This window comes from Lemur catta, chromosome 23 (genome assembly GCF_020740605.2).
Source record: "Lemur catta isolate mLemCat1 chromosome 23, mLemCat1.pri, whole genome shotgun sequence".
Classification (NCBI taxonomy): domain Eukaryota; kingdom Metazoa; phylum Chordata; class Mammalia; order Primates; family Lemuridae; genus Lemur; species Lemur catta.
In genome coordinates this window covers 21,580,345-21,592,831 of record NC_059150.1, presented here as the reverse complement: position 1 = coordinate 21,592,831, position 12,487 = coordinate 21,580,345, and the positions used below count along the sequence as shown (strand labels likewise).

The following is a 12,487-nucleotide window of genomic DNA, read 5'->3' as shown; positions in this document are numbered from 1 at the left end:
GATGGAAAGTACTTTTTTTCTTTACCTTTGTATATATTGTTGGATTTTGAAGTTAGACTTAAATTAATCAGGGACAAAATTTGGCATAGAAAAAAGATCTTTGGATTATGAAATTCAGAGTTATATTTTAAGCAGATAGTATGTTTGAAAATATAGATAGCAGTTTTCTGTTTTTTGATCTGATAACTGTATAATTTCCTGATTTCTAATGAGAAAATTTTCTTCCGTTTTTGAAATATTTGCTCTGATAAGTAAGTACGTTTGGGTACTCTTTTGTTCCATAAATAAGATTTCCCTTTTTAAGTTATCAATAGTATATTATAAAATCTCTTATTCATATTTCCTTAAATTCTTGCTTTTTCAAATGTAATATATAGTCTTTTCCAATCATTTCCTACATTTCAGACAAAAGATCAAAATTTGAAAGAAAGGTTATACCTAGAACCATTTAAGATTTTATCATTTGAGTTTCTTATTTTCCCTATAGATAAGAGATACCAAAAGGAGAAACAGACTCACTAGGCTAGAACATTTCAAGAAGTATAAGTAGAGCAAGAACTTTTAGTACATAACTGTCAAGTGCAGCCTCTGTAGAGTTTAATGTTGTCTGCTGAAGAGAAAATGACTGTTCTGTTACATATTATAAACTGCAAGATTTTAATGATATGTTTGGGTATTCTGTCTTTAAAAATGTTGTTAGCCAACAAAGCAATACAAGAACATCTTTTAGAAGTGGAGGAATCTAAAGATCAAATGGAAAAAGAAATGCTTGATAAAATAGGGAAATTGGAGAAGGAATTGGAGAATGCAAATGACCTGCTTTCTGCTACAAAACGTAAAGGTACGGCTAATAGATGCTGATTAATGGCTTGAAATACTAGAACTTCCCTACATAAAAGTCATTTAATTTCACTAATAGAATTTCTTTGTCTTGGTGTGATGTAGGAAACTCCATCAAGTTATATTATTGAAATTTATTTTTAAAGTTAACACTCTATCCTTATCTTTATTGAGTCATCAGATACAAGTGCCATTTGATCACACATAATTGTTTGTAAATTCCCAGGTTATTGCATGATTTTTAGAATTGGGTTATGTTACATGATTTTTATGTCCTGTTTTTTAAATCTTCATAGGAATACATAATGTACAGTACATGTCACTTATATTTTAGTTATCTTGAAAAATTACGAGTGCCTTTTAGTTTGAAATATTGTCAAAACATACTAGATTTGTATGTGTTGGCACAGGAGCCATATTGTCTGAAGAAGAGCTTGCGGCCATGTCTCCCACTGCAGCAGCTGTAGCTAAGATAGTGAAACCTGGCATGAAATTAACTGAGGTAAGAGCAGTATTAAATCTTGTAAAATTATTTTCCTTCAACAAAGGTGTTCAGATATTTCTGAAATTCTCCGCCAAAATTATTCTCAACATCATCGTATGATTCATGGATCATCCTGGGAAAGGCTTTCTTTAGTTCCTAGTTCTACGTTAACATATAAGTTAACATTTCCATTTTGTGTAAGTGCTAAAGAATGTTTGTTATGAAACTAGACCACATGCTTCCATTATTATGGTTAGATTTGAAATGGCCCTTCTTCTGCTTTCAGCTGTATAATGCTTATGTGGAAACTCAGGATCAGTTGCTTTTGGAGAAACTAGAGAACAAAAGAATTAATAAGTATCTAGATGAAATAGTGAAAGAAGTTGAAGCCAAAGCACCGATTTTGAAACGCCAGCGTGAGGAGTATGAACGTGCACAGAAAGCTGTGGCAAGTTTATCTGTTAAGCTTGAACAAGCTATGAAGGTTGGTTCCATTCCTAAGTAACGGTTGTGGGAACAATACAAGTGAGAAATCATTTACTAGGCAGTGTTTTCTTAAAGTGTTTGAATCAAAAAATCTAAATACGATTTTCAGTAATATGGCAATTATACATTTTAAAACTTCTCATCACATTATTAAACACCTCTGATTACAAAATGTTCTACCTTTACTTAGCTAAAATTATGAGAGACTTTTATGTTTTTTAAAGGCATTTGGTATGTCTTCCTTAGGATTCTCTAGTAGAGAATAACAGCCAAATCTCCTCGGACCACTCTTTAAATTAAAATAATCTCTCTTTATAATAGAACTCTTCTAAATTTAGCATAATCATTATTTTTGTCAGATAGTTGTGATATCCTGCCTAGAAATGATAATATTGTTTGACCATAGGTAAGAACTCCTTTTTTATGCCATTTCACAATTTGGCATAACTTCTATACATTATTTTGTTACTGTTCCTTTGCATATTAAAACTGTCAAGGAAATTCATAAATATTCTTTATGTCTGAAGACTACTTTTTAATAGATAATGATTAAAAAAAGAGTGTTTATAATCTATTTTTCTTTTAGGATACAACTATTAATATTACTGAGGGAAATCTTCAAGATTATTGAATCACTTTTATTGAGGAAATTTAGCTAAATGAATTTATATCTACCATTCTAAGCTGATAAATTTCTTTTTCCATTTATTTTTTGGAGAATATCAATAAATTGTAGCCCTAATTCTGAATTAAATCTCTGCTGCTATTACAATTTAGAAGTCAGCTTAAGTTCAGATACTATATTATAGCCAATGATCTTTTTAATCAGATGAAGTCTAGCAGTCTTTCCCTGACTGGAAATAATTAACTTTTTTTGACACCCACATCCCTACCCCAACAGTGTAGATTGGAAAGAGGTCCCTTCAGTCCAGTTAGATCTTCTTGAGTTTCTGTCTGCTGAAAGTAAGGAATTTGCCTGGAGCTTCTTTTTGTCTGAAGAGAGGTAGAGGGACTTAGTAGATAACAGCAGCTGTTTATTATGGAAAAATCCTGTTTGTTCCTTCTTCATGAATGTACAATAACAGTAGTAAAAATTTTTTAAAAACTTTATAGCTGCTAAAGAATTTGAAGATAATTTGTTTCCTTTTTATAGCTACATTTTTCTGTCCCTAACATATCACGTATCTTCTAGTATAGATTCAATAATGCTCATCTGTAAGATTCTAATAATTTTATGACCAAATTGCTTCCTTCTTTGTCATCTTAATTAATCTTGTTTTGAACTCAGTAGATTTTTATCACTGTGATCTTTCATGAACATTTACCCACTTTTTTCATTTATCTGTTCCTATTGAAATTGATGTATGTATACCTTTAGAACAGTGTGTTCAGAGATACTTGAAACACCAGGATAAATGTAAATTATCTTTAATTTAAATAGTATTTAAAATATTACTATATGAAAATAACACATTAAGAATCAAAATTTGCATGCATTTGAGATAAAACATAAGATTTCAAAGCTGTAAGATTTCTGTGACTGTAGCTATCTCCTAAAACCGTGCCCCTAAACCCCTATTGATAATTTTGATGGAAAACTTTGTAAAACCTCATATCCTGTATCTGTTTTTTTTTAACAGCTTTGTGCATTGGCTGCTGCTACTTTAGAATTACTTACTGATGCATTTTTTTAAATAAATCAAGTACTTTTTTCATCTTACTCAATATATTTTACTTTTGACATTTATCTCCAGATGACAAGTCTAATAATGATTATCACTGCGATATAGTCCAGTGTCTTTGTCTTAGTAACAAAGCTTTTGAGAGCATTTATGTGATATCATTTGGTAGTAAACTAAGAACATGATGTGGCTGTCAGATTGTAGTGGACAGTGAATTTGGTGGGAGGATGGCAAATTCCCCATCATTTTCATACAGTGACAAGCACAGTAGTGAACAGTATTTGAGATACTAAGAATAATGTCATATTTATACAGAATTTCTCCCTTTTTTAGAGACTATTAGGTAGAATTTTTTAGTTTATAAATTGATTACTATGGTATTTGAACACTGTAGACTTTTATGATTTGTATACCTGCTTCGATTATATAATTTACTTAATTTACATTTTAAAGGAGATTCAGCGATTGCAGGAGGACACTGATAAGGCCAACAAACATTCATCTGTACTGGAGAGAGACAATCAAAGAATGGAAATACAAATAAAAGATCTTTCACAACAGGTTAGAATTTCTTGTTTCTTTTTCTATTTTTTAAACTGGCTGCCTAATAATGTTTGAATCTGAGGGTATCAAAGATAGAACTACCACATACGAAATTCTAATCAAATAGGATTACTACTCTACCAGGGTTGTAGCCTAGTTAATCATTGCTTTGTCATGGCTCCTCCCTTTTTTCCAAGTGTTTGATAAATTTTTAAATCATAGGGACTAGTGGTAATAAGTGGACAGACAATTCAAAGGGAATAAACGTTTTCTCCAACTTTGACCCCCGTCCCCCAAGAATGTAACTGGTGTTAACAAACTGTTTTGTGTTCTTTCATATCTTATATGTGTAAACATATGTGAGTATATAACATACGTAAGAGTTCTTTGATTTTACTGAAATAAAATCATACTATGTGCATTACTCTGCTAATTGTTTTTTCTTAATTAGCAACTCAATAAATGTAGATCTGTCTCATTCGTACATTTTACTTTAATTTTTGTGTGTGTGCTTTTTGTTTAAAAATCAATACTTTTCTCTCTCTGCCGTACCTATAATATATACATGCTTTTTTGTTTAAAAACCTATTTATTTCTCCCTCTGCCCTATCATACAAGATATACATAAGCACATACACAAAATATCTCTCTGTGGGTGCTATTTCATCATTGTTTTACAAAAATGGGGCCACGTATCTGGAATTGTAATTTGCTACTTTTTAATAAATAAAAGCTTTCATTACATACTTAAAAATAATTTTACTCTATTAAAATTTTCCTTGATTATTTAGGTTTCAATCTGTAAAATGCTAACACTTGATTCTTTGTTCTTTAAGATAAGTTAGTATAAATTGAGTTTTCATAAGTAATGTTTTCATTTGTAAATTTTCATTTTCTTCTAAACATTTCCAGAATCAAAATTAACAGTATATTATAACATATTAAAACTTCATTTTTAGATTAGAGTGCTTCTGATGGAACTTGAAGAAGCAAGGGGTAACCATGTAATTCGCGATGAAGAAGTAAGCTCTGCTGATATAAGTAGTTCATCTGAAGTAATATCACAGCATCTAGTATCTTATAGAAATATTGAAGAGCTTCAACAGCAAAATCAACGTCTTTTAGTGGCTCTTAGGGAACTTGGGGAAACCAGAGAAAGAGAAGAACAAGAAACAACTTCATCCAAGTAAGCAATTGACTACCTCAGTTTGGTCAGCAAACATTTATTGAGATCTTTTGATCTTTTATGGGCCCCCAACTGCTATGAATATAGTGATTTAGGGGGGAGGGAAATTGAGCACCAATACCAAAAAAAGAAATCCTACTCTTAGGGACCTCAATTATGAGTGAGACAGACAAAATAGATAATAATAGGTAATGAAATAGATAATTTTTGTTCAGCGTGATTAGTGCTGTAACAGAAAAAGCCTATCTATGGGAGCGTAGAGGTGGAGGACCTAGGCTAGATTTTGGGGGAACACACTAAGCTTTATGGAGAACATATACAGGAATTGCTCATAAAGAGTTTTTTCAAAAAACTTGTATGCTAGAGGGGGAAAGATGTCTATGAAAGCAAGAAGACTAAAGTTTGGACTGAGTTGATTTGATTTTTGCAGCAAATTTTTTAGATTGCATTGGTGAGTATGAGTACATGAGTCCTGTGTGTTGGGGATTTAAAAAGTCAGGTGGCTCATGCCTGTAATCCTAGCACTCTGGGAAGCTGAGATGGGAGGATCACTTGAGCTCAGGAGTTGAGACCAGCCCGAACAGGAACAAGACCCTGTCTCTACCAAAAATAAAAAAAGTTAGCTGTGTGTGGTGGTGCACGCCTGTAGTCCCAGCTACTCAGGAGGCTGAGGCAGGAGGGTCGCTTTAGCCCAAGAGTTTAAGGTTGCAGTGAGCTATGATGACACCGCTGTACTCTACCGTGGGCGACAGAAAAAAAATCAGTAGGAAATGAAAGGACAAGAGAGACAAAAATAGTGTGCTTGGTGGTAGATGAAGATGCTTAGGGAATTTACAGTAGAAATTATAATTGCCTAACTCTTCAATGCAGTCTGGTAAAATAGACTGATTTCTTTTCCTTACAGAATCACTGAGCTTCAGCTCAAACTTGAGAGCTCCCTTACTGAACTGGAGCAACTCCGTGAGTCACGACAGCATCAGATGCAGCTTGTTGATTCCATAGTCCGTCAGCGTGATATGTATCGTATTTTATTGTCACAGACAACAGGAGTTGTCATTCCCTTACAGGGTAGGCTTGTATATGTTATCCTAAGTAATATTTTGGAAATGTGTATTAGGGAATAAATTTTGCATAAGCAATAGCCACTCTAATGATGGTAGCTTCAAATTTGACGACAATAAAAGATTGATTATACCATGCCATCAATTCTGAAACGCACCATTATTTTATGTATTACTAAGAAAGAAGAAATGCTTACTATTATTATAAAATGTGCATCTTAGCATCAATAACTTATAATATTTATATTTTGGTTATATTTTAACATTTAATTTGTAAATATTATCTCTAATTAGAAAGCAAAACAATACATTGTTTAGTGGATTTCTTATTTTAAAACCCCTATAATCTTATGATTTCATTTAAATAAATGTAGCTTATTGATTTTGTCATGATGTATTTGCAAAGAAATACTAGATTAAAACTGATTTATGAAAACCAACAAAGCATTTTATCAGTCTTTTTACTTTTCTGAAGCTTCAAGCTTAGATGATGTTTCTCTTATGTCAACTCCAAAACGTCCAAATACATCACAGACTGTTTCCACACCTACTCCAGTACCTGTGACTGAATCAACAGAAGCTATAGAAGCTAAGGCTGCCCTTAAACAGGTAAAGATCACACCTTTATCTTTGTGTTGGATTTTTAGAGAACAGTGTTATCTTTTAATAATTTCCAATATTTAGTTGCAGGAAATTTTTGAGAACTATAAAAAAGAAAAAGCAGATAATGAAAAAATACAAAATGAGCAGCTGGAGAAACTTCAGGAGCAAGTTACAGATTTGCGGTCACAAAATACCAAAATTTCTACTCAGCTGGATTTTGCTTCTAAACGGTAAATTTTCCTTTGTTCAAAATATAATAAAGTCTAACTGTTATACTTCAAAAGATCAATCAAATTCAATAGTTAATTTGCAATAGTCTTGCTTTTTTGTGGACCATGTTCCAGAATGAGAACCTGTGGTAGTTCATTTTTTAGTATTGATTAATGATTTTCCTGGGCAGTGCTAAGGGATTATATTACTTATAAGTTGAAATTCATGTGAGGAATGTTGTTAGTTTCCCTTCTCGAGATTGAGGGATTTGTTGTTTCTGTAGGATTTAATTCTTTTGTAAATGCTCCAAAGTATAGAGAAATGGGAGCAAATTTTATTCTGCCTTTTCTATTCTAGGTAGAAGAGAAGTGAGTGTTAGGTTAATTTTAGGAAAATTCACTTTCTTGGTCACTTCCAAAGAAATAATAGTAAATTTCATTTCATGGTAAATTTCATGGTTATTAGATTCATTGAGTGCTTGTTAGTTTAGCATGTTAGGACAAAATTTGTTTTTATATAGTACATGATAATATCAATGTATGTTTTTATAAGGATATAGCAGGCAGTTACTACTGTACATCTAGTAGTTCAACATCGTTTGAACCTAAAAGGTTCAAAGCACCTTTTTTTCTATGTTGACACCTTTAGGCAGCCATTTTCTAACCTTTCAAGCGCACAAGAAAATAAGATGAAGGATTATAGCGGAAAAAAGGATTGGAAAAAGATCCATCACTACCCATTCATAAATATCTTAAATTGCATACTGCATTGTGGTGGGTGTCTGGTGTATCAACATTATATTGGTGTTATTTTAAATGTGATTAATTTTTCCTGAATGCATAAAATGAAAAAGTTATTCAGCATGAAATACTGTACTTTCTTAGAACTTGAATTTAACCATCAAATTGGAATTTGGAAAAAGAATGAAGGTTTTCCATTATTGTATGAGCTACTTTTTCATATTATTGATCATGTAAAATTAAGCTGTTGTGAAATTCTTCAGGGAACTAAACTAGGATATAGTATTTCAGTTGCTTATAGAATTTTTTTTCCCCATGTAAGTTATGAAATGCTACAAGATAATGTTGAAGGATATCGTCGAGAAATAACATCACTACATGAAAGAAATCAGAAACTCACTGCAACGACTCAAAAGCAGGAACAAATCATCAATACAATGACTCAAGATTTGAGAGGAGCAAATGAAAAGCTAGCTGTTGCAGAAGTGAGACGAATAACTCTGATCTGATTTGCTTTATAAATTGCATTTGATGTTTCTTTAGTTTTTACGTTGATTTTACTCATTGTTATGACTTAAATATTTAAGAGGTTTGTGGATTAAAAGTCCTTATTACATAGTTCATTTTTATCTTGCTCACACTCCATTGTGAGGAGTGGACAGCAGCATTTTTTCAAACTGCTGGAGTAAATTTTATGACTGATAATTCACATGAATTATCAAGTATAAATATAAATACTTTGAAATGAAATATTAATTTTCAGAGCATTCTCCCAGATCCCCTGAGACTCAGAGTATACTCTTTATGAGGGGAAAAAAAGTTTAAATATATCAGTCATCACTTTAAACCAGGTACTTAGAAACAAATATGGATTCTGAAATATGTATAATTTATTAGTGTGCACATATGACTATAGCATAGTGATATAGTTTTACCCTTTTACTCTGGCATTTTAGATTTTTCTTGCTATTTCTAAAGTCTGATTTATTAGCGCAAAGAAATAATAAGTATTTGTAGTAATTGTAAGATTTTTTTCTTTGATCTAGTCCCAGTAATTTTTGCTTCATATTTTAATACATGAAACTAAGGTGTTATATTTCCTCATATGATGAGGAGGTATAGTTTCTAAATAGCATTAAGAAATATGTAGTAATGAATCATTTTAATTTTATAATTGAATTATTACATTTGACACAATATTTTCCAACATTTTTTCTTTCACTTGTATTTGCCTTAAGGTAAGAGCAGAAAATCTGAAGAAGGAAAAGGAAATGCTTAAATTGTCAGAAGTCCGTCTTTCTCAGCAAAGAGAGTCTTTGTTAGCTGAACAAAGGGGGCAAAACTTGCTGCTAACTAATCTGCAAACAATTCAGGTAACCAAATAAAAAGCACTTGTAGAAAAAAAATTATAAAAGTTAAGTTGAAATACAAAGTATCCTTGTATCCTTTCAATTTTCTTTATTAGAAAATTTATCTGTCACTTTTTCATCCATTATGATAATCATTGAATTTTGGGGTTAAGGCATTTCAATGTTTTAAATAGAACATTGAAGGAACTGATTGAAACCATGCAATTGGCAGGTTTTCTACACAGGTCTGTATTTATAGAGTCCTATGCAACTTATTCACAAGATTAATCCTATTCACAAGATTAATTCTTTGGTTTTATTTTTCTTTAAAACTTTGGGAAATCTGAATGACTTATAACATGTTTCTCTTTTTTTATATGTAATAGATGTTTTAATATGAAAGATGTCAAAATGATTTCTTGATAAATATTCTGTAGTAGATCTTAACTTCTTCATATAGCAATGTGTTGTAATCCTTTAATTCTCTATAGGCTTTAATTCTCTTTGTATTTTTATTTTTAATTTTTTTACTTTTTTCTTAAACATAACCAAAAATTTTTTCTTTACCTCAGGGAATATTAGAGCGATCTGAAACAGAAACCAAACAAAGACTTAGTAGCCAGATAGAAAAATTGGAACATGAGATTGCTCATCTAAAGAAGAAGTTGGAAAATGAGGTGGAACAAAGGCACACACTTACTAGAAATCTGGACGTGAGTCTATCAGTGTTCTGAATTTCTATAGTTCATTTATATTTAGTAATTAATCTGGTGTGTGGACACACTGCCATCCAAGTTGAAGCATGGTTTTGAAAATCTTTTCTTACAGAGTTTTTCTTGCCTCATTATATGCCTAATTATTTTTGCTTGGGTGCCATACATTGTTTAGCCTCTTGAATGCTGGATATTTTCCTTTAATCTTCTTGAGGTTTGTTCTGGGATGCAGTAAAATTGATTGAAAATGGTTTGATTCTTTTGAGTCTTGCTTTTTATGATGTATTAGGTGGGCCCACAGCAGTGCTCAATCTAGGATTTAATTTCCCCACTACTGAGGCAAGACCTTCTTGAATACTGACTAATCCCAGTGTCTAATTAAATTCAGTTTTTTCAGTCAGGCTGCTGGGAACAGGCATTCTTCTTCACTTTGAGTGCCAGGCACTCCTCTCTCTAATCTCTTTGGATGAATCTTGCCTCTGTCTGGAGTAATCTTCTCACATGCATGCACTGAGCACTACTCTGCTGAATATTTGAGGGGGACCGTCTGCGGATCTCCAGGGTACTCAATCTGTGAAACTCTCTTCTCTCTGATAGTCTGTCTTATGAATTTGAGTTACTTTAGTCTTCCTGAATTCTCAAATCTGTCTTCCCGATTCAGAGAATCTCCTGGTGTCTGCCTCATTTCCCCCGCCCTGTGTCATAGCCCAGGAACTTTGAAGTCAGAAAACCAGGGCATTTATAGGGTTCACCTCTTTTGTTTACCATCTCAGGGATCTCAGCTGTTTTCATGTGTTCTCTCTGTTTTCTTTTGATTGTTTGAGGTGGGAAGCTAAATCTGTTTTCTGTTACTCTATCTTGGTCAGAGTTCTAAGAGTTTGTAGAAAGAAAACTTGAACCTCTAGTTTCTTAGGCACGTAAAGGTACTGTTCATAGAATTTATGCATTTTTTCTTATAGGTTCAACTTTTAGATACAAAAAGACAGCTAGATACTGAGGCAAATCTTCATCTTAACACAAAAGAACTATTAAAAAATGCTCAAAAGGAAATTGCTACATTGAAACAGCACCTCGGTAATATGGAAGCCCAGCTTGCTTCTCAGTCTTCACAGAGAACTGGTAAAGGTAAATAAATAAGAAGAAGGATACAATACTAAGTAAAGAAGTACTTTGTTAGGTTTATAATATATTTTGTAAATATATATTCTTTTTGGATGTCGAAAAAGGAAAACAACACCTTCACTCTTCATGTAGTAAAGCTCAGTTTTGGGTTTAAATTAATAAATTGCAGTCTTGAAGATTCAAAATAGTTATGTAGGGCACCTGACCAAGGTATGTTCTGAGTTTTTCAGTTCTACATGGTTTTATTTCCTAATGGAAGGGAAAAAATAGTAAGTATTTACAGACAGTCCCTGACTTATGATGGTTCAACTTAAGGTTTTTCAACTTTATGATGGTGTAAAAGCTATACACATTCAATAGAAACTGTACTTCAGTACAGTATTCAATAAAGTACATAAAATATTAAAACACTTTATTATAAAATAGACTATATTAGATGAGTTTGCCCAACTGTAAGCTAATGTAAGTGTTCTGGGCACATTCAAGGCAGCCTAGGCTAAGCTAAGCTATGATATTCAGTAGGTTAGGTGTATTAAATGCATTCTCAGCTTAGGACATTTTCAACTTCTAGTGAATTTATTAGGACATCACCCCATCATGAGTTAAGGAGCATCTCAGTGTATGTGTATGTAAATAGATATATAGATATCTGCTACATGTGTAAAGGAGACATATATATACACACACACACATATATATAATTGTCCAATAGTCCTTATTGATACCATGTGCGTTCTTTTCGACTTAAAATTTTTGCCTTTTTTATGCATTTTAGATAACAAAAATTGTTCCAAATATCTTTTTTAATTTTTGTAATAGCTGATATCAAATATTTGAACTTTTTGAAGAAGTAACATGACAAAATGCCTGTTAGTTTTATTTTGGTATTCAGCATGGATTGAAACATGCAATATGCTTTCCAGATAGTTAAAATACTTCTGTATTTGAGTCTTAATCGTAATTTCACAAACTCTTTGATAACAGTCATCTATAATACCATTAAAATGTGAATTTTAATAGAGCTGTTATATCTTTTAGGTCAGCCTAGTGACAAAGAGGATGTGGATGATCTTCTGAGTCAGCTAAGGCAAACAGAAGAGCAGGTGAATGACTTGAAAGAGAGACTCAAAACAAGTACTAGTAATGTAGAACAGTATCGAGCAATGGTTACTAGTTTAGAAGAATCCCTGAACAAGGAAAAACAGGTATGCCTGTTCTGAATTCAATTTGAACACATTTATTAACCTTTTTGTAAATTATGAGCCTGCTACGTATAAGGCACTGTGGTATGGATTGGATTGACGTTATCACTGTTACCTTCTGAGAGTGCTTGAGTCTAACAAGCCAGATAAATAAAAAACACAAAATTCATAAAGCAAGAGAAGATGTAATTGCTATAGGAAAGGTACAGATCAAATATTGAGGACAATGAGAGGTAGGGAAAGTTATTTGTCTCCTGGAAATGATG

General features: G+C 32.3%; 1 protein-coding gene across 2 annotated transcripts in view; it reads left to right on the top strand.

Annotated features, from left to right (window-relative positions):
- Positions 1-12,487, top strand: part of TPR (translocated promoter region, nuclear basket protein) — a 60,804-nt gene that overhangs the window by 16,151 nt on the left and 32,166 nt on the right. Inside the window, exons 11-23 of one of the 2 annotated variants that reach the window (XM_045536176.1) lie at positions 701-841; positions 1,251-1,342; positions 1,611-1,808; positions 3,946-4,053; positions 4,995-5,221; positions 6,126-6,289; positions 6,758-6,891; positions 6,967-7,115; positions 8,158-8,320; positions 9,074-9,208; positions 9,757-9,897; positions 10,857-11,022; positions 12,058-12,224. In XM_045536176.1, coding sequence (XP_045392132.1) covers positions 701-841; positions 1,251-1,342; positions 1,611-1,808; positions 3,946-4,053; positions 4,995-5,221; positions 6,126-6,289; positions 6,758-6,891; positions 6,967-7,115; positions 8,158-8,320; positions 9,074-9,208; positions 9,757-9,897; positions 10,857-11,022; positions 12,058-12,224 — 1,985 coding nt within the window. The remainder of the gene's footprint in view (positions 1-700; positions 842-1,250; positions 1,343-1,610; positions 1,809-3,945; positions 4,054-4,994; positions 5,222-6,125; positions 6,290-6,757; positions 6,892-6,966; positions 7,116-8,157; positions 8,321-9,073; positions 9,209-9,756; positions 9,898-10,856; positions 11,023-12,057; positions 12,225-12,487) is intronic. The other variant, XM_045536177.1, reaches the window with a different exon arrangement.